This window comes from Mastigoproctus giganteus, chromosome 6 (genome assembly GCF_048544385.1).
Source record: "Mastigoproctus giganteus isolate SK-2022 chromosome 6, ASM4854438v1, whole genome shotgun sequence".
Lineage (NCBI taxonomy): Eukaryota > Metazoa > Arthropoda > Arachnida > Uropygi > Thelyphonidae > Mastigoproctus > Mastigoproctus giganteus.
In genome coordinates this window covers 130003274-130027300 of record NC_143580.1, presented here as the reverse complement: position 1 = coordinate 130027300, position 24027 = coordinate 130003274, and the positions used below count along the sequence as shown (strand labels likewise).

Here is a 24027-nt window from a genome sequence, read left to right as displayed (position 1 = left end):
ATATAAAATAGGTATTTTTTACATGTTATACTTATTTTTCACATTAAAAATTAATGTTTTATAAAGTTTATTAAAGAAATAGTCATAAAACATCTTAAAATAACAAAAACAAACAAACAATAAATTAGCATTTACCTTAGACTTGAAGTACAGAGCTGATGAAATCAATGGTGACGTAGTGGTGGTGGGATTACATCAAGCGTCAGGTGTCTTTTCAGTCCTTTGTAGCTACTGGCAAAGAAACTGTCCAAAGTTGACTGTTTTTGATGACATTTTTGTAGCTTCCTGAAGGAAGAAATGACTTCGTCTTCCATTTTGCTCATCATCAGTTCAGTGTTTTCAATGTCAGAATGTTGTTTTACCACTTCTCTTAAACACTCCCAACAAGAAATGACAGTCTTCAGCTGACATTTTTTGGGCATATTTTTCTTCCTCTCCATCGCAAGTGTTACTCTCCATAATTTTCTCCAACTGTTATAGCTCCTCTGTTGTCAGATCATGCCCATGAGTGTCAATAAGGTCCTCCACATTGTCTTCGTCAACCTCCAGCCCACTGATTTACCCAAAGTGACAATATCATTAGTCAAAGCACAATCATCTTTAAATCCAACAATGTTATGGATAATTAAAGGCCAAATGTTTTTCAAGGCTGAATTTAAGCACCTGGTGGAAACATCATTCCAAGAACTTACAATTAGTCTCACTCACACAGTCCAGCATGTTGAACTTCAACTTCCAAAAATCTTTGAAGGTAAGAGCATTTTCACCAGAGGTTGCTGCAAAGCAACTTGTGAACATTTTTGTGGTGTAGATTTTCTCGAAGTTTGCAATCACTTGCTGGTTTGGTTGAAGAAGAGGAGTAGTGCTGGGTGGAAAAAATTTAACTTCAACAAAGTCAAATTGTGCCTCAAGAGATTGAACAAGGTTAGGATTGTTGTCTGCCACATTATCCAGCAGGAGCAGTGCCTTTACAGGAAGCTTATTTTTCTTAAGATAACTCTTCACTGAAGAACAAAAAAATTCAAGTTCCTATTCATTGAAGACATTTCCTGTAACTAGGCCTTCTTCTTACTGCATCAAAACACTCCCAGTATGCCTTTGTCAACCTTTTGTTGTTTAAATACTCTGGGGGTGTTAGAGTGATACACAAGAAAAGGCTTCAGCTTAAAATCTCAAGAGGCATTGGTACCCAACAGGATAGTGAGCCTATCTTTCATAGGCTTGTGCCCAGGTAAGCTAGCCTCATCCTTAGTGACGCATGTGTTCCTGGGCATTCACTTCCAGAAGAGGCCAGTTTCGTCAATGTTAAAAACCTGCTGGGGAAGATAACCCACCTGGTTAAAAAAACTGTTGGAATTCAATTTTAAAGGTTTCAACTGCTTTTTTTTTTTTTTTTTTTTTTATCAGCACTGGATGCCTTCCAATGTCTTTCAACACTTTTGATATCAGTCCTTTTTTTGAAGCACTCGAACCAGCCAATGCTGTCTTTAAGGTCTTCAAAGCACACAGCATTGCCACTGGTCAACGGAGCTTTAAGTTTAAATTGTCATAGATCTGAAACAATCGTATGAGTGACGTTCCGTGTTCCACGAGTTGAACAATAACAAAGACACTAATTGGTTCAGAACAATCGTATGAGTGATGTTCCTGTGCCACGCGTCTGAAAATTTCCTCCCTCTATCATTCCAGCTATATTGGAAAGCCGTCGGTACCTGCAAATATCATCAGTCCTTAAAATAAAAGATCGTATGGAAGGTATATCGGTTGTGGATGTCATCGTAAGTCGAGGCCCCACTGTACTGCATATGGGTAGGAGTAACCCCAAAGTAATGTATCAACTGTGTGGTACTACACTCAGGCTAGAGAATGAAAAGGATCTGGAGGTTATTGTGCAGTCAGATATGAAGTTTTCTAAGCAGTGCAGACTGTTTTCAAGAGTAGCTAATAGTGTCTTGTCAATGATATACAGGAATTTTCTATCCCTTTACATAAGGCAATGGTCAGGCCACACCTTGAGTACTGCATACAGGTCTGAAGGGCACCATGATTAGTGAATGGAAAAAAAAAGGGTTACTCTTTTGAAGAAAGGCACCTGTGAAGTGATCTGATTGAGGTGTATAAGACCTTGAATGGATTGACCAATCTCAATGCTGATGGGATTCTTCTTCTTGCTCAGATTAAGTGCCTGAGGAGACATAAATGTGGAAAGACAGTTGTAGAATAGATGTGCAGAAATTTGCCTTTAGCCATTGGGTGGTTGATTGCTAGAACAAGCTTTCGTCTGTTGTAGAAGTTAACAGCTTAAACAAATTCAAGGCAGAACTAGACAAACATTTAAAGTGAATGGATGGGTGAAATGGGTAGATGGTTTTTTTTTTTTTTTTTTTTTTTACTGATGCTGTATAAGCATCAGCAAAAAAAAAAAAAAAAAAAAAAAAAGTTTTGCTTTCTTTGTTTTGCTTTCTTGCATCATATGCCTCTGCTAATGCTAATATACATACATACAATTTTTTAAACAAGCAAAACAAAAAAGTTTGCTTTCTCACCTTGGTTTGCCTTCGGACGATTGGTATCATGAAAAGTTTTAGGTCCAATAGGGTATTCTAAATAAGCACAGAAATTCTGAAAATGATTGGAGTAGCTGTTTCACATTAGTAGCAAAGTTTCTATATGAGAGATCAGGGGATCTGAATTAAGGGGACTTAGGGACTAATCAACTGAGATAATCTGATTTCCCCCCCCCCTTTTTCCATGATGTCCAAACACCCAAAATCTATTTTGCGAGTGCACACGCACGCACACACACACACACACACACACACACACACACACACACACACACACACACTGAATGCTCATTCAATTATGACCACCTGTCTAATACCATGCTGGGCCACCGTTCACAAAGTTAACAAGCGCTACTCATCTAAATATTGAATCCACTAGTTGCCCAAAGACGTCAGGGATGTCGCCAGCAAGGCTTTCCACAGTATCAGAATTGATGATAGTTGCATGTCCATATGCCACACTTCTCACTGCAAAGAATTCCACATGTATTCAACTGGATTGAGGTCAGGCAAATTTGGAGGCCAATCAAGATTGGTGATACCTTGAACACACGTGTGCACAGCAGGCCTGATGATGTGCTGCATTATTGCCTTGGAAGATCCCATTTCTGTCCATAAAAAGTGCAACATGGTAGGGTGTGAATGGTCTCCTAAGGGCTGCCGGTAGACCTCACCAATGAAACATTGGTCCATATGCACCAGGGGTCCTAGTTCTTGCCAGCAAAACACGTCCCATATTAAGCAATCACTGCCACCTGCTTGGATAGTGACCGCCATGTATGAGTCCATGGATTTATGTTGCTTGTACCATACACGAAGACATCCATCGGTGTGTAGCACCAGGTATTTGGACTAATCTGACCAACACAATTTCCATCCTCCAGTGTCCAATCAGTTTGTTGTTGATAGCATTTGCAGTCGATAATTGTGAGCGGTGCATGGGTTGTCTGTTCTGTTCTGGAAATGATAATGAGCTGACTGCAGTTCATTATCATTTCCAGAACAGAGGAGGGTTTTCATCCAAATGAGATGGCAGGAGTCATGAACGTAGTCACAACTCCTGCCATCTCATGTAGATGGAAAATGTGGATCTCATGTGAATCAACCTCAAGACTTGAACATGGATTATAATTAAGATATTATTCATTCCAAGAGTGCTCTGCAAGCTGAGCTAGTAATATCGGGCCCTCCTGAATAGACTTCTCATGCTCTGAGATACAAAGAGTCTACATTTAGCTTTTTCAATGAAACGCATCCTACACCATGCACACATAACACAATAAACCACATCAACATGATGCAGTAATGGGATCATTGGCATGACTTCAGAAAGTGCCGATTGCAATTTTCTTCCAATGAATTGCACACAGCCAATATGATACTGACTGTACCATATTGGCTCTGCAGGATTAGCATTAGCAAAGGCACATGATGCAAGAAAACAGATCGAAGTTTGTTCGAACTATCAACCATCCGCTAGTTAAAGGCAAATTTCCACACATCCAGTCTACAATTGTCTTTCCTCAATTTAAATTTATGTCCCCTTAGGTGAGTAATCTGAGGGAGAATCCTATTAGCAATGAGCTTGTTCAAACCATACAAGGCCTTATACACCGCAATTAGATCACCTCGCAGGTGCTTAGTCTCCAGACACTATAATTTGCAGAACTTAAGCATTTCTTAGTAACACCAACCCTTTGTTCCACTCACTGCCCTTCTCTGTACTCATTCCAGCAGCTCTAAATCCTTCCTAAAATGAGCCCTCCAGACCTGTATACAGTACTCAAGGTGTGGCCTGACCATTGCCTTATACAAGGGGACTATCACCCCCTTATCCCTGCTAGCAAAATTCCTGTATATCATTGACAAGACACCATGAGCTACTCTTGCAGACCATCTACAGTGCTCAGAAAACTTCATATCTGCCTGCACAATTACCCCAAGTCCTTTTCACTCTCTACCAACAGCGTAGTACCACACAGTTGATACATTACTCTGGGGTTACTGCTTCCCATATGCAGTACTTTACATTTGTTAATATTAAGCTTCAGTTGCTAACTCTCAGCCAACCTGCTCAACTTTTCTAGATCCTGTTGCAGCAGCATACTGTCATTAACAACTCTGCTGACCTTTGTATCGTCTGCAAACGTGAACATTAAGCCTGATATACCATCATCAATAAATACAGAAAACAACAATGGACCCAACACTGAACCCTGGGGGACTCCACTAATAACTCCACGAAGAGCAGTGTCCACTGATTACCTCCCTGTCTTCTCCCACTCAACTATCCCTTTATCCATAGCAGCAATTTGCCTCCAATGTCACACTGCTCCAATTTGTGCAACAGTCTTCCATGTGTAACAGGTATCAAAACCCTTTCTAAGATCCAAATATATGATATCAAATGCAAGGATATGCTTACCAGACGGAAGTTTAGAGTTAATCCAGCCATTGTGGTGAGCCACCTCGCAGCTGAACTTCAAAATACCATTCCTGCTTGAACCATTAATGATTAATGAATAAATTCTAAAATTTTTTATACCATCATAGAGTTAACTTTTTGAAGTGATTTTCTTATGGTTTTTGTATAGAAATAAAGTGTAAGAACCTGTAAGGTATCCCACCACTGTCATTACAACTATTTTGGATTTTGCTTAAAGAATGGTATGACACCAGTGATTGAGTAAAGTTTCAGGTTACTTGTTTTTTTCCCTCCACTAGGTCAATCAACATGTACCATCTTACCCTATCATTTTCACAGCATAAAAATGATAACATGAAAGTTGTATTCTTTCTAAAAAGTCATTACTCTGTGGGAAAAAATACACAGTTTCAAACTTCTAATGGTCTGAAGGGCACCAAATATGAAAAAAATTTCAAAACAATCCAGAAAATAGAAGTAACTAATAGAATCAAATATATACAACATGTTTTTTAATAATATATCAAATATATGCATGGGAAGTTTGCAATTTCATTCAGTTAATGGTATTTTAAATTGGAAGAGACTATGAGACTGATATTATGAGACTAAGAGTCCATTAAACTGATACTGCAAAATGAATTCGGGAGTATTTGATGTCTAAGCAGGGTAGAGAGCTTTTTGCATCAGTTTTACAATCTTTGAATATAAAACTGATGCATCTCTTTTAAGTCTAATAATTTTTAGCAAAAATTAATATATTTTTTGGTTTTTATTGAAAATAAAAAGCAGAAACATTACATGTTTTAAAAATTTTAATATATTTTTTAAAATGTACAATGTTACACACAATATTACAATCCATTAAGAAAATATGAAATATTAGTATTATTCAAACAGAATTAAAAAAAAAAAAAAACATTTCTAAAGAAAACAGTCACCTCTCAGGTGATCCACCAGTATCTTTTCAACAAATGGGATGCCACCACAACTGTGTTAAGGAACAGCTGGATACTTTTATTTTATTAGATGCACAGAGTGAGACACAATTCAGAGTAATTTGCAATATTTTCTTTAGATGGGTATCTGGTTTCAATTCTAAAGAATTTTTGCTCCAAGCAAAAGGCTTCACAAAGTTCAAGAGTGCATCAAAAAGTACTATTACTTTTTAGAAACAAACAAACAACCCACAAACTGTGACTGACTTTTTTTTTTTTTTCCCTTTGGCTGATGCAGAATAAGTTTGCTTCCTTGCTTCATGTTGTCCGATGAACACTAATACTACTAAAATTAAGCTCACTTATATATGCTTTAACCCTTCTTTGCAATCCAATGTCAAGCCTCATGGGACATCATAAGATATCCCTTCTGGTCCAATGTCACATCAGATGTGCCTTTCTGTTTTTCCAATTATAAAGCTTGTTTTCCCACTCTTCTGGTGTAATTATTAAACTGCCTTCTATTTATATGTCATATAAACAATTTGACAAACTAAATGTTTACATTCAACTGATAACAGCTGTAGGCTGTACTTTTTCTTCATTTTTAGTGTTCATTGTGTATTTACTATCTACAAGAAAGAAAGTACTTAGTCATGGCATCAACATCTTGTAAAGGCCTTTCTCATGAAAAAATTGACAAAACTTTCTAATTCAATATTTGATTTACTTTTGTCCAATAGTGAGGTTGATGATATATTTCATCTCAAAAATATATCTTGCAGTAGTGATGAAGAAATCGATGATGACCTATCAATCAATGCCAGTGTGTAAAATTGAAAACCAAGCAAAGTCTCATTCAAACATTCTCCCTTTATTGTTTTGAATTGTTGATTTCTTTGAGTAATTCAAGTACTTCAAACACTAAACTCGAATATTTTCAGCTATTTTTACAGATTTTTTGTCTGAAAATATTTTGAAGGAAACACATAATTACGTGATTGAAACTCTTCAAATCAGTTACTTTCATTATGGTCCTCTTTTTTTTTTTTTTTATGTGTAATTATTAACATTGGACTAAATGAAAAACTTCACAAAAGGAAGCAGTGAAGAAAAGAGCTTGGTATTGTGAGACATGCTCCAGAAAACCAGGGTTGCATCCTGGTGAATATTTCAAAAAATTAAGACACACTAAAACCACATGAATAATAAATATTTAAAAAATCTGAAACATTTTTATAATGTTTTATCAATCAGTTTTATATAATACTCATGTAAACTTGAAAATAAATGATTTTTAAAGAGATGATTTTCAGTAATAATTTTTTTTTTTGTTTTCGAGCTGAACTAATCAGGAAGACAGCAGAAATAATGCTGGAGAACAGAGTTAATATCAACATTTTCAATTACATCACAAATGCTAATTTGTAAAAATGTTCAAGAAGGCTCTGAATGCATTCCTAAAACCCCTGTAAGATATATTTCATTCAAATAATTGTCAATGGTTTAGTTGGTTGTATTGGAGTTCATTAACGTATGGAGTATGAATGGAGTATATATTAAGGCTTTTTTCTGGTCATTTTTATATAATAAGCTACTAATTATATAAGCATTAATAATGGTATATGATATAAGAAAAAAAGCTTATATTATATAGCATTGGCAAAAAAAAAAAAAAAAAAAAAAAAGGAACGTACCATTTCACCTATTCATTCAGTCCAAAACTTTGTCTGGTTCTTCACTGAATTTAATACAGCTATAAACTTCCACAACAGATGGAAATTTTTTCCAGCAATCAACCACTCACTGGCTAAAGGCAAATTTCCATACATCTATTCTGCAACTGCCTTTCCTTAATTTGATTTTATGCCTCCTTAAGTGTGTAATCTGGGCAAGAGCAAGAATCCCATTAGCACTGAGCCTGCTCAAACCATTCAAAGCCTTATAAATTTCAATCAGGTCACCTCACAAGTGCCTATTCTCCGGACACTTCAAATTGCAGAACTTAAGCCTTTATTGGTAAGAGCACCCCTTTGTTCCCCTCACCCAATTATGTTGCCCTTCTCTGTACTCATTCCAGCAGCTCTACATCCTTCCTAAAATGAGGCCTCCAGACATGTATGCATTACTCAAAAGGTGTGGCCTGACCTTTGCCTTATAGAAAGGGATAATCACCTGTTAGCAAACTTTCTGTTTATCACTGACAAGACACAATTAGCTGCTCTGGCAGCCTGTCTGCACTGCTCTGAAAATTTCATATCTGATTGCACAATTATCCTCAAGTCTTTTTCATTTTCCAGTACACCAAGCATAGTGCTTCACAGTTAGCACTATGTTATTCTAGATTACACAGTTGGTACACTGCAGCAGTCTACCATTATTACTGACATTAACAACCCTGCAAACCTTTGTATCATCTGCAAAGCTGGAATTAAGCCTGTTATACCTTCATCAATATCACTGATAAATATAGAAAATGATAATGATATTAATCCACAATGAGTAGTGTCCACTAATTACCATTCTCTGTCTGCTACACTCAACCATCCTTTTATCCAAAGCAACAACTTGCCCTTAATGTCATACTACTCCAATTTGTACAGCCTTCTTTTCTGTGCAACAGTACCAAAAGCTTTCTTGAAATTCAAGTATTCAAGAATTAGTGGGTCTCGACTATTCAAGTTGTCTGTCCAACTGTCTAATAAAGTTTCGAGACTTTAGGACCTCCACATATTTTTTTCCTCTATGAAATTCAAGTATATGAGATCAAAATTATTTTTTGCATCCAGTTCCTTTGTGACCACATAGTAAAGTCAAATAAAATTGGTCAGGAAAGATTTCCTCTTCACAAACCCATGCTATGTCTGCACTATATCTGCAGTTGTGTCTAGATGATCCTGCATTGCTTCTTTAAACAGTGACTCCATTATTTTCCCCAGAACAGAAGTTAAACTAACAGGTCTGTAATTACTCATGTCACCCTTTGATTCCCCTTTGTGAATTGGAGATACATTTGCACATCTCCAGTCTGTGGGGAATCTCCAGTCTGTGGGGAACTCTCCCGAGTCCAAGGATGCTCTCATAATTATGGATGAGGGTTTGCTTACTTCCTTTGCTGCCTCCTTTAATATAACTGGATAGATCCCATCCATCCCAGATGCCTTTCTTATGTTTAACTTCAACAATTTCTTCTCCACTTTCCCCTCAGTTATTACAAAATCATTTGACTCACTGTCAGACTTTGGTCAACTTCTGGCCACCCATTCCCCAAAGAATTTCTCATGTGTGAATGTAGATGCAAAATACTCATTTAGTTCGGCAGCTATATGAGAATGATCATCTACAGTCAACCCATTGATATCAAGTGAACCAATCTGATTCATCCCTTTCCTTCTAGAGGTTAAATAAATAAAGCCATCTTTGCTGTTTTTCTTTATATCCTCTGCCAAAGATTTCTCGTAATCTGCCTTCTCCTGCCTAAACCTTCTTTTAAAACTGTGTTTTTTTTATTTCATTATTGCATGCTTTACTGGTTATTTCTATGTCATCCAACATAGTGAAATGATGCTCCCAAAGCCCCATTATCAGTTCAGAGAACAGCTAGAAGTTAAATGGTGGAAGGGCAGAAGAGTAGAGAAGCTGCTGAATGACTGTGATTTTTTATGTGAAAACATCTTTGGAGACATCTAATTTGGACTGATTAATAACTGCTTTACAATTGTTGCAAGTGGTGTAGGCAGAAAATGAATCTGGAGATTTGGATATAAACCAATTATGATATGTGACATTCTTCTCTTGAACAGCCTTGGCCATGGCAGTCATCTTCAGTTTCAAGATATTCCTCCAGCACCTAAGCTCTATGTACAATGCATTGTGCATGAAAAGAAAATCTGGGGCAACGACACTCCTAAAAAGTCACACATAGGGTTCAAGGATCTGTTCTGGGTACCTCTGCACAGTTACAAAACCCTACCAAAATCATGATGAGGGTGCAGCCACTGATATTCTGCCCAACACAAGAACACCGCCTCCACCGTAAGTGCCCCCTTCTCTGATGTTGCAGGGATGGTATTGTATTCCTCATTGTTTCAAGATGAAATAATGTCTAGAATCCGTTTGTGGCCTAAAGCAGGACTTATCAGAGAACAGAACTGTGCCCCATTTGTCAGGGCTCTAAGTCACATGTTTATGGCACCAGTTTCAACAAATTTGGGGGTTAACAGGATTTGTATTCAAGGTATTTGTGTTTGTATGACAGTCTCCAGGGTTTCCCCCTATAACTGAGGATTAATGAGATACAAACCACTGGCTTCCTTGTGTAGAGTCCACTTGAATTAAGAATTAAGCCTTCTTAATATAGTCTGGTTGGAAATGTTTTTGCCTGTGGCTACAGCAACCTCAAGAGACAGGTGATGACAGAATTTGGTTCAATTCTTGCTGTTAGAGCCAAATATCGGTCTGTTCTGGTTGACATAGACCTCAAGCGACCTTGGCCAGCCTGACATAACCCTTCTTGTAATGGTTCCGATCTCCCTGTTCTACTTTCATAGTGCCAATACCATGCATGACACATTAAGCCAACATGCCACTTCCATCTATGACTACCCATCTTCAAGTCATCCAATAGCCGCTGTCTCAAAGAATCATCTAAACGACAATGATTTGCTATCCTGAGTACTGGAGATGTGGCTATCTCGCTGGGCAAGCCAAAAAAGGAGAATGAAGTGATGTGATCACAACCTGTGTTTTTACAGGCATGAATAATTTGCATAATGTGTGGCTCTGTAAGGTGGTAGATCAACTTTAGCATTAGCATTAGTAGAGAGCATTTGATGCAAGAAAGCAAGCTTATGCAGCATCAGCCAAAAAAAAAAAAAAAATAAATAAATAAATAAATAAATAAAAAATAACCACTTCCACTTCACCCCTCTGTTCGTTCGAAATACCTGTCCAGCTGAGCCTTAAACTTATTTAGGCTATCAACTTCCACGACAAGGGATGGAAGTCTGTTCCACCAACCAACCACCCGCCGGCTAAAGGCAAATTTCCTCACGTCTATCTTACATCTGTCTTCCCTCAATTTGAATTTATACCCTCTCAGGTGATTATTGTGAGCAAGAGGAAGAATCCCATCAGCATTGAGCATGCTCAAACTATTCAAGGCTTTATACACCTCTATCAGATCACCTCGCTGGTGCCTAGTCTCCAGACACTGTAATTTGCAAAACTTAAGCCTTTCTTCGTAAGAGCACCCCTTTTGTTCCTTCTACTGGATAATTGGAATTTGCATGCCATGATGATTATAATATCAAATATTTCCCTTCAGCGATGCTGTTCACAATAAAATATTTATGAAAAACATTTTGCTCTGTAAATTTTGTTGAGCAGTATAGATATATGCATACACTGGAATCTCCGTTAACCTGTACCTCTCTAAATAGGATATAGCTTGTTGTGGACACAAGTCCTGGCCTAAAATATTAGAAACTACATGTTAAATGACCTCTTTAAAATAGACACTTTCTAATACAGATGCAGACACTTTAATAGGGTGTCCTTTTCATATTTCCATCATCCTTCGTCCAGACACTTTCAAGAGTAATTGACATGTACTCATTTGTTTCCATAGGTCAGCAGGATTTACAATGAAGGCAAGTGAAAGTCAAGATCATTACAATAATACCAATTATGTTTGTGATGGTTAAGCATTCCCATGGAGCAGATAGTAAACCAGGATCGCTACTGCTGGTAAGGAAGAGTCCATATGATGTAGTTCCACTGGTGCACATCACTTAACAAGGCAATAATAGTGATGAATTGAGAAACACTGGCTGCAAGCTAGAATAAAAAAAAAAAAAAAAATCGCATGCATACCCTGTACACACAAAATATTTTATGTGTAAACATCTTTGACGACACTTACTAAATTTCGAACAGCTAAAACCAAAATAATGAACAATGTAATTTATGCTCATGCCCACGAATTACTCTACCGAATCAATGTTAGTGATAAATAGGATACACAAACAGAAGAGGTTAGGCCAGTAGCCTAATTACCCATTTGATTGAAGCCATTTGTAAAATAGTATGATCGCAACAATACACATATTTGTATTGTTACAATCATGTTGGATCATGTTACTCTTCATGCTTTGTCGGAAATTACACATGCAGTATTATGAGATCTGCAAGCAACGACGGTATCTAAAGGCCAATGATTTGCTATCCTGAGTATTGGAGATGTGGCTATCTCACTGGGCAAGCCAAAAAAGGGAAGTGAAGTTATGTGATCACAACCAGTGGTTTTACAGACATGAATAATTTGCAACCAAAATAATGAACAATGTAATTTATGCTCATGCCCACGACTTACTCTACTGAATAAATGTTAGTGATAAATAGGATACACGAACAGAAGAGGTTAGGCCAGTAGCCTAATTACCCATTTGATTGTAGCCATTTGTTAAATAGTATGATTGCAACAATACACATATTTGTATTGTTACAATCATGTTGGATCATGTTACTCTTCATGCTTTGTCGCAAATTACTACACAAACAGAAGATGTTAGGCCAGTAGCCTAATTACCCATTTGATTGTAGTCATTTGTTAAATAGTATGATCGCAACAATACACATATTTGGATTGTTACAATCATGTTGGTTCATGTTACTCTACATGCTTTTTCGCAAATTACACATACAGCGCTATGAGATCTGCAAAAAACGACAGTATCTAAAGGACAATGATTTGCCATCCTGAGTACTGGAGATGTAGCTATCTCACTGGGCAAGCCAAAAAAGGGGAATGAAGTGATGTGATCACAACCTGCTTTTACAGGCATGAATAATTTGCAACCAAAATAATGAACAATGTAATTTATGCTCATGCCCACGACTTACTCTACCGAATAAATGTTAGTGATAAATAGGATACACAAACAGAAGAGGTTAGTCCAGTAGCCTAAATACCCATTTGATTGTAGTCATTTGTTAAATAGTATGATTGCAACAATACACATATTTGTATTGTTACAATCATGTTATTCTTCATGCTTTGTCGCAAATTACACATTCAGCGCTATAAGATCTGCAAGAAATGACGGTATCTAAAGCTCACCACATTCAACTGCTCACCTCAGCGCAACTGCAAATAAAACTTGATGACCAACGAGGACGTCTGCAACTTAATGAGAATGGCTAATGACAAGCAAATGATTCTACTCATACATGTAATTTTGAGTCTGTTATCTCCCAATTGCTAACCTGTTCAAATATTCTTGACCGACTCAGCTGGATGCAGAAAAACGTTTATTAATCGCCTCTTGATGGAAATATACAACCACATCAGTAATACAGATGGATACTGTAATGCATACATTACATGTACTTCAATGGTAAGGCCGAAGCACATCTAATGTAATGATCTTGGATGTGCTCAGAGCTGGCATAAACCAGCTGTGAGCACAACCAAGATCACTGCCCTCAAGATATCCATTTCTCTGGTTACCAAAAGGTTTCTGCCACGGGTGGCAATGGTTAGCCCAAAGCCATCTAAGTGGTATGCCCCGAATATTAAACGTTTTTCTGCAATCAGCTGGTTTATGCCAGCTCTGAGCACAACCAAGATCACCTCCTTTGATTCCTTACCCTAAATGCTCTCTTCTTCTTTATCTTTGCCTTCTTCCCATATATGGGGTCAGCATTACCGTCCTTAATTCTTTTACTCCATTCCTCCTTATCCTGGGCTTCCTCTCCCTCCATCCTCTCTCTTTTAAATCCTCTGCTACCTCGTCCTTCCATCTCAGCTTAGGTCTCCCCCTCTTCCTCTTCCCTATCATCTCCAACTTTTCACACCTCTTCCCCACATACACCCCACTTCTTCATCCCACATGTTCAAGCCACCTCAACATAGACTCCTGCATTTTTTTTATTCAGAGGCCCACTTTAACCGTACCTCTGATGTAGTAATTTCTTATCCTGTCCTTCCTCGTCACACCACACATCCATCTTAGCATCCTCATCTCTGCCACTTCCATCTTCTCCTGAGCCCTTGTAATCGTCCATGTCTCAGCACCGTACATCAATGCGGGTCTAACCACAGTTTTATACACTCTTCCCTTCATTCGACAATTTACTTTCTTATCACACAGCACTCCCACTCATCTTTCTCCAGTTCAACCATCCACATTGCACTCTATGCTGTATTTCTGCACTCAATCCTCCATCCCTCTCAACGTTCGATCCCAGATACTTAAATTTTTAAACTGATGGTAGCTTTTCCTCCTGCAGTTTTATAGAACTCTCATCTTCTCCATTCAATACCATATATTCTGTCTTTATTCTACTTATCCTCATGCCTCTCTCTTCCAACGCTTTCCTCCATTCCTCCAATTTATTCTCTACCTTTCCTTGGGATGGTTCGCATAGTATGATATCATCCACGAATAGCATACTCCATGGTGCTCTACTCTTCACTTCTCTCACCAACACATCCATTACCAGACAAAACAGATATGGGCTAAGAGCTGATCCCTGGTGCAGTCCAACTTCTACAGAGAACACCACAGTCATATCTACACTACTCTTAACCTGAGTCACAGCTCCCTCGTACATTTCCTTCACAAATCTTACGTATTTTTCTGATGCACCCTTCTCCCTCATGCATCTCCATACCTCTTGTCTGGGCACCCTATCATATGCTTTTTTGAGGTCTTTCCTCTCCTAATTCCGTCTCCTGCCTTATCCTTACTTGCACAATTCTTTCCCAGATCTTCATCGAATGAGACATTAACTTTATTCCCCTGTAGTTTCCACGTTCCTGCACATCACCCTTTCCTTTATTGAACACCATGTGCAGCTCTACTTGCATCTCCCTGTATCTTTCCATCACCTGCCTTAAATCAAAGACGGCATCTGTTGTTCCTCTTCCCTGCGTGAAACCAAACTGTTCCTCTCCTAGTTCTGTCTCCTGCCTTACCTTACTTCCACAATTCTTTCCCAGATCTTCATCGAATGAGACATTAACTTTATTCCCCTGTAAATTCCACATTCCTGCACATCGCCCTTTCCTTTATAGATTGGCACAAGTATACTTTCCCTCAACTCATCGGGTATCCTCTCCTGCTGCCACAGTTTTTCCATAAAGTCCCATAGAATATCGATCCCTTCTTCTCCCAGACTTCTCCATACCTGTAATGGTATCTGATCAACACCTACTGTTTTCCTCCTCTTCATCCATCCTCGAATAATGCTCTTGGGTTTTCCTCATTTAATGACTTCTTAAAATAGTCATTAAAATTAAGCAATTTTAGGTATTGCTCAAAGCATCAAAGGCAGATATTGTTGGGATATCAGAGACGTGGTGGCACACAGATATAAGGAATGCAGAACTGGAATTTGGGGAGTACAACGTCTACAGAAAGGATAGACAGGATAGGAAGGGAGGAGGGGTTATGCTATTAGTTAAGAAACACATAAAATCCAAGGAAGTGAAGCAAGTCGACATCGCTGGACACTGCACTGTCCAGCGAAGTCAACATCGCTGGACAGTGCAGTGTCGAGTCAGTTTGGAGTGACATAAGAATTGGGAGATCAAAATTGAGAGTAGGAGTGTGCTATAGGCCTAATTACTCTGATGAGTATAATAAGAAACTGTACAGGGAAATAGAGTGGGCCAGTAAATCAGAGAGTCTTATAATGGGAGATTTTAATTTCCCAGATATTGACTGGAATTTGGGGGCTGGTTACTCACACACCAGCAGGGCTTTTGTGGATTTATTGGATGATTGTTTTCTACATCAGCATGTTCAGGAGGCAACTAGAGGGAGGAATACTCTTGATTTGATTATCAGCAGTGATTCTTCATGCATTAAGAATCTGCAGATAAATGAACCACTAGGTGGCAGTGATCACAGTGTGCTGAAGTGGGATTTACTCAAAGAGGTAACTAGCATTAGGGGTAAAGAGAAGGGTTATTGCTTTTGTAAAGGCGACTACGATGGACTGAGACAGTATTTAAATTCTATACAGTGGGACCAACTGATGATGTTACCAACAGCAAATGCAAAATGGGAAGGTATTCAAAGAACTTATCTTTTTTTTTTTTTTTTTTATATAAACACAAACACGAGAGGTATTAGAGCCTATAGTACTTAGTAACATGCTTGGGTTGGAGGTTGAGAAGACGAAAGAAGATATTTGTTGACATTAGACTTGAACTTCTGTAGACTGTAATTTTCAGGAAATACGTATGAAGGAAGGTTGTTCTAGAAAATGGCAGTTGAATGAATAAACGAGGAAGATGAAAAGTTGGTTCTCTGAGTTTGAAGTTGGACAGTAAATAGATGTTGGCTGGTGGCGGCAGCACGTGTTTGGACCGTTTTGAAAGAGAGAGCGGGAATTATAGAAGCCAATTCAGAAGAACAGTGCCCATGGAAGTATCTGTAGAAGCGGGATGCAGCAGAAACAGTAAGTCTATGAGAGAGTGAGTGGAGAGACTCTGTTAGAGATGAATCATTAATTAACCTAACTGCCCTCTTCTGAATGGAATCAAGAAGCCTGAGAGAGGTTTTGGAGGCACAACCCCAGAGGTGGGAACAATATTCCATGGCAGGGCAGATTTGCGATTTATACAGAGAGAGCAGCTGTTTGGAAGAAAAGTAACGCAGAGAGCGAAAGAGAAAACCAAGTTTTTTTAGATCCAGAGAAAGCAATATTTGTAATGTGCTTGTGCAAAGAGAGAGTAGAAGTCTTGGAAGCTACTAAGCTTTACATACCAACTAAGAAATATTGTTCAAGGTTTAGGCTTAAATGGATGTCACATGAACTAATGAGACATATGGCAGAGAAAAAAAAAGGCATGGGATACATAAATTAATACGCGACACAGAAGCCTATGATAGATATAAGTTGATCTGTAACCAAGTTACAAAGGAGGTTAGGCAGGCGAAGGCACAATACGAGAAATCTTTGGCAAGGGATGCAAAGAAAAACAACAAAGAGTTCTTTACTTATGTAAACTCTAGAAGGAAGGGGATGAATCAGATTGGTCCACTTGATATCAATGGTTCAACCATTGATGACCCTGCTCAGGTAGCTAACGGACTAAATGAATATTTTGCATCGACATTCACACATGAGGAGTTATTCAGCGAGGGGAATGCCAGAGGTCTATTCAACTCTGGCATTAAGCTAGATAATCTTATAATAACTGAGAGTAAAGTGGAGGAGAAATTGTTGAAAATAAACACGAGAAAGGCACCTGGGTGGATGGAATCTATCCAGTTATATTAAAGGAGGCACAAAGGAAGTAAGCAAACCCTTAGCCATAATTATGAGATCTTCCTTGGACTCAGGGAAGATACCCATAGCCTAGAGACGTGCAAATGTGACCTCAATTCACCAAGGAGGATAAAAGGCTGTCATAAGTAATTATAGACCTGTGAGTTTAACTTCTGTTCCAGGAAAATTAATGGAGGCACTGGTTAAAGAAGCACTGCAGGATCATCTAGACAAGACTTCAGTTATAGCTTGGACAGGCGCCTCCGTAGCCAGGTGGGAAGGAGCAGCAGTGCGTAGCACACACTTCTTGATTAGACCAGGGTTCGAGCCCGTGACCACCAAATACGGAGGATACGGAAAGGTCAGAGAATGACCACCGCATATCCCGGAGCAATATGGCCTTAGTTGCTAATGCTCCTAAAAAAAAAACCAAATAGCAACAACTCGGACACAGCATGGTTTTGTTAAGGGGAAGTCTTGCCTAATCAATCTGATTGGATACTATGATGCAGTCACAAAAGAACTGGATACAGGGAATAACTCTGATATTATATACTTGGATCTTAGAAAGGCTTTTGATACTGTTGCACAAATTGGAGCAGTGTGGCATTGGAGGCAAATTGCTGCTATGGATTAAGGGATGGTTGAGGGTTAGAAGACAGAGAGTGGTAATCAATGGACAATGCTAATCGTGGACTAATGTTATTAGTGGAGTCCCCCAGGGTTCAGTGTTGGGTCCATTATTGTTTTCTGTATTTATAAATAATATTGATGACGGTATATCAAGCTTAATGTCCAGGCTTGCAGATGATACAAAGGTTGGCAGGGTTGTTAAGGACACTACTGACACTATGTTGCTGCAACAGGATCTGGAAAGGTTGAGCAGATGGGCTGAGAGGTGGCAAACGAAGTTTAACATTGACAAATGTAAAGTACTATATATGGGAAACAGCAACCCCAGAGCACCGTATCAACTCTGTGGTACTACACTGACAGTGGTAGAGAATGAAAAGGACCTGGGGGTAATTGTACAGGCAGATATGCTGTTCTCTGAGCAGTGCATACGGGCTGCAAGAGTAGCTCATGGTGCCTTGTCAATGATATACAGGAATTTTTCTAGCAGGGATAAGGAAGTGATTATTCCGTTGTATAAGGCAATGGTCAGGCCACACCTTGAGTACTGTATACATGTCTGGAGGCCTCATTTCAAGAAGGATATAGAGCTGCTGGAACGAGTACAGAGAAGGGCAACAAGATTAATGAATGGAACAAAGGGTTGCTCTTACGAAGAAAGGCTTAAGTTCTGCAGATTACAGTGTCTGGAGACTAGGCACCAGCGAGGTGATCTGATCGAGGTGTATAAAGCCTTGAACGGTTTGAGCATGCTCAATACTGATGGGATTCTACCTCTTGCTCAGAATAATCACCTGAGAGGGCATAAATTCAAATTGAGGAAAGACAGATGTAGGATGTAGGATGCGGAAATTTGCCTTTAACCAGCGGGTAGTTGGTTGGTGGAACAGACTTCTATCCCTTGTTGTGGAGGTTGATAGCCTAAATAAATTTAAGGCTCAGCTGGACAGGTATTTCGAACGAACGGAGGGGTGAAGTGGAAGGTTTTTTTTTTTTTTTTTTCTGATGCTGCATAGGCTTGCTTTCTTGCATCATATATGCCCCTACTAATGCTAATGCTAGTCTTTCCACCTTTCCTTAACCTTCTTCTGGTCCTGTATAACCACTCTCCTCTCATCTTTTATCTGTTTTATTGATGAGAAGTCTTTTGATGCCTTGTCTCTCGCTTTTGCTATTATCATCAATTGCCTGTCTCCATCTTTTGTTTCCAGTTCCCCATAGGCCTCGTCCACTGCCCTCACCTTTGCTATTGCCACAGCCCTTTTTGCCTCCTTATTTGCTAATTTATATGCTTCTTTATTGTTCTGGCTACCTTTACCCTAAATGCTTTACTTTACTTTAAATTTTGCAAGATATCCATTTCTCTTGTTACCAAAAGGTTTCTGCCACGGGTGGCAATGGTTAACCCAAAACCATCGAAGTGGTATGCCCCGAATATTAAACATTTTTCCGCAATCAGCTGGTTTATACCAGCTCTGAGCACATCCAAGATCACCTCCTATGATCCTTTACCCTAAATGCTTTACTTTACTTTAAATTTTGCAAGATATCCATTTCTCTGGTTACCAAAAGGTTTCTGCCACAGGTGGCAATGGTTAGCCCGAAAGCCACCTAAACAGTATGCCCCGAATCATAAATGTTTTTCCACCCCCAGCTGGTTTATGCAAGCTCTGAGCACATCCAAGATCACCTCCAATGATCCTTTGCATGATCTCCTCTCCCAACTCCATTTTTATTTATGAAACAGAAATGACATCATTTCTGTTTCATAACAAATCAATTATCATAACAAATCAAATTATCAATTAGTTGATACAGTATCCGAAAGCTTCTATTTGTTCTGTATTTCCTAAATTTAATATATGTTATCTCCTAAATATCTGTGTCTTGTGTCAGTTTTTTTTGTATGACTGTGTTTACTCTCTCACTTATTAATTAAATTCTTTTCACTTGGTCAGTGCAAGCAAGAAATCACTATGCATATAACACTCTTATTTGAAACAGATAATCTGAACTGTGACTGAGGTTTACTCAGAACTGAAGTTTTATCCTGTTTTCATTCATGCTAAATTATTATTTTTATATATTAAATTTTCTTCAAAACTCTTAGCCATTATCAATATGTGCAGTTTAACTCGAGGATTTATTTATTTTCCTGTTTGTATTATCTCTAAACAAATTTATAATCAAGCATGCTTTAGTATTTGGTAGGCCTACACTAAGAAAACACAACAAAAATGTATGTCCTTTCTTAAAATTATAAGAGATTTTTTTTTTTTTGTAAATTTCATGAAAAATATGAAAATCTAAAAAAATCCATATAATTTTCTGATATGAAAATTTTATACAATATCAGGAAACTGGATAAAAAAACTGCAACTAAGTAAATATGAAAATATTTACTTAATTATGCGATTTTTTTCAAATTCCTCTAGTGAAACACAACAATGGAATTCACAGTTTTCTAAACGAATCCATTCTTCCGTCACAACAGGTATTATGTCTTGACGGCCTACAACTTCTTTACCTTGTCTAGTTAAATCATTTAACCCAACTTCTACATCTGGCATTCCTGAAATGAAAAATTTCATTTTATCATTGTAATTTCAGATTTTTTTTTTTTTTTTTTTTTTTCAAATTCATATAATATTCTGGTATACAACTTTTACAGAATATCAAAGAAATGGAGAAAACAATACAACTAAACAAATGTCAAAATGAAACAGAATTCATAACAGTTTTTTTCAATAATAAATCAGTTTGAAAGTGTACAATAATATTCTGATTAGAATTCATCTGTGCAAACTTAGAACACAGTAAAAAATTTAATATCTTTTAATTTGGTAATTACAGTATGTTCATATAAAAAATTTCTAATCTACATTAAATTACAAATTTAACAGAGACAACACGAACATGAAAGAGTTCAGTTATTATTTATTTTCATTTCTTGCGGCCTCTTTAAAAAGTAAGTTACCAGGCATTTTAGAGGCAAAATTGTCTTTCCAAATCATGAAATAGCAATAAGTAAAGGTACAATAATTTTTTTTGGCAATTTTTCAGTATTTTCATATCAAAAGACATAGCTGTGCCCATATTTTTATATGAATAAGTCAGAAACCATGAATTTCTTGAAAAATGGCAATGAATAGCTAATAATTAAAATTATTAGCTATTCGTTGGAACTCACTGGTTGCTACCAGTGAGTCATACATATTCCCTTGTTAATGAAGGTATTATTCTGAGACATGATTTTCCAGTCTATATTTCAATGGGAGCTGTAGTTTAAATTTCACACAGCCACGAATTGACCACATCTGCCCTACAGTATCAATGTTCAGGATGGAAAAATTAGTAACAAAATATGTCCACAGGTAGTTGCACAACAAGCTTCCAAAATATGAGTAGAAAATGCCATTTTGTAACTGTTTGTTATAGAAATTATTTGTAACCACTTGTTATGGGCGGTTTTTTTTTTTTTTTTTTGATAACTCCTCTACTTATAAATAATATACAATTAACTTTTATTATACAGGACTAGAATTAAATTGCAAAATAAGCACAACTCTCTTTTTTGGACTTATTCTTCACATTTATTGTCAGTATTCTAATAGATAACATTGATTTTTTTTGCACTTGTTATATTTTATTTATTTCTTTTGTGCAGTGTTTATGAAGCAGTGCTTTATGTTACTTGAAAACCAGCACACTTAACATACATTTTTTTTTTGTATGACATTACCAAGAACGAAAAAAAAAACATTATTAAAAACCTGAACATATTTTCATTATAATTATAGCATGATATTATAGCATGATACAGTTGTATTTATGCGATAATAATGATGCTGTAATCAATGAAATTTAATGATGCCATGTTGAAGACAAACAAACAAGAGACACTGATTATTGTATCAGTGAGAAAAGTGGACAAAAAAGGATGACAGGAAGTGCTGTAAGCATTTAAAATTTTAGTGTGAAATTCAGCTCATATAAAAAACATGAGGGAAAAAAAAATAAAAATAAAATAAATTATGCTACAAGCCCAAAAACATGCAGGTGATAAATATTCCACAAAAAACAGTCATTTTTTTTTTTTTTTTGTTAACTACTGCATTTATAAATACAGTATGAGATACTAAATTCAGCTGAATTGGTTTTCACACTCAAAAAATCTGAGTATAAAAATTAACCACAGTGATCAGGAAATTAAGGATTTTAAAAAAATAATAAACATCAGGGTTAAGGAATACAATGTTTTATCTTTATAGAAAACACAGGCAAAGAAACAGGAGAAAAAATAATTCACAAAAAATGCAGGTAGTTCCTGACCTTTATGAATTAATTCATTCCTAGTGCGCTCATAAAGCGAAGTGGGAATTCATTTCCAAAAGACAATGTTAAAAATGGGGGTTACATTATCAACAATGAAATTAGTTAGCTAATTAGTTTATGTTTAAACAGTGATTGATTTATCCAAAGAAATGAAAACGTAGCCTGTAAAATCAAGCAAATTATAATAATACAGAAATTATTTGACTTACAAATGTTAAAGAATGTTTATTCTTCACCATCATCATCGACTAAATGCACACTCATTGATCACTCATTATTGGCTAGGCATTGGTTTGTTGCACAAGGAGTCGTCTTCTTCTGAAATGCTTCAAGAGGCATTTATTTCCAAGATAATCTCTTTTCTTTTTAAATTTCTACAGCATGCATAAGCATTTTTTTTAACAGAATGTACAAATTGCAACTAAAATGATTTTTTAAGTTTACGAAGCTTAAAAAAAAAAAAGGAATGAAGAGAAGATTCTATGTTTTTTATATGACTGAAGATTTCAGTAAAAGGGAAACATTTCACAATAAAAACATAAAAAAACCACACAATTCCAACTATCGGTATTTTCGCAAATGCAATAACATGAAGTTTACTACCCGTTTATAATTGCTTGCAGTAACAGAAAAGCCTAATAACTGGAAAGTGCAAATTGTTTTTATTGTTTTATGGCAGTGACCTCCAGAAATGTGATTTAGAAAAATATCACAAAGCTGTTCAAAATTGGTTCTTATAACAGAACATATGATAACAATGAAAGTGCAATGCATTTTAATGATTTGAATTGGTAACTAACACAATTTACACTATAAAAACAACCTTTTAGAGAGTTATGTAGTGAAAATTTCAACTTCCGAGGTCTTGGAACAAATTACCAAAAAAAAAAAAAAAAAATGTGTTATTCGGTTCACATTACGATATTTTCACAATACAACGGTGTCTCTGGAACAGATTAATATCGTAAAGCTGGGTACGCTGTATTGTACAGCTATGAGCGTGGTTTCAAATGTGGTATTTATGAATGTTTAACATTCATTTTTTAGCAATTAATGTTCATATTTTCGATTTTGTTGACACTTGAAAAAAAAAAAACTCTTAAAGCAAAAACTCGTAAATCAGGGATACCTGTATTCATAAATCACTATGCTATAAGAGTTTGAATTTTTAGTCTTCTTTGACTGAACGTGGGTTTGAGTTTGTGGTTCATATTTTTTTTAAATAGTATGAATCAGAGCTGTAATACTCAATATGTTCTACGTTGATAATGATATTAGTAAATTAATAAGAGGAGTTTACCTCAATATAGTACGTGGAACTCTTCCGTATGATACCCTCCAGAAATTAAAACGGAAAAAACGAAAAAATCGACAACTTACCGGTACATTAAAGTAAATTATAAATAATTAAATAATCAATTTAACACAATTCAAAATCAATTCAAAACAATTAAAATTCAAATTAACGCAATTAAAAGAATCTAACGAAAATATTCAAACGATTTTCCTTCCTGAAGCTGACAATGCTTTTCGACCGACTGTCGTGATCACAGGAATGAAAATTATCGAATCAGGCTAAACCTGCAACTTAAATAGTGATTATGTGTCTTCGCGCATGCGCGTAAAGGTCCACGCATCGGAGATCAAATATGGCCGCCGAACATTAACAGAATTCTCGTGTAATTTAATTTCAACGGTTTCTGCAATTAATAGTCGCGTATAATTACGTTGAACGTTAAGTATTTTGGCCTCGTTAAATAAAAAAGTATGTTTTTCGTTAATGGCATGAAAGGCTAATTCTGACGCTGCTGAACGAGAAGCACGAACAGAGGCTTCGTGTTGATTT

At 36.9% G+C, this 24027-nt stretch overlaps 1 protein-coding gene across 1 annotated transcript in view; it reads right to left on the bottom strand.

The window, feature by feature from the left end:
* Positions 1–24027, bottom strand: part of LOC150084576 (uncharacterized) — a 434502-nt gene that overhangs the window by 108627 nt on the left and 301848 nt on the right. The window contains exon 5 of the mRNA XM_090376289.1: positions 20250–20418. Within this exon, the coding sequence (XP_090232415.1) occupies positions 20250–20418 (169 nt within the window). The remainder of the gene's footprint in view (positions 1–20249; positions 20419–24027) is intronic.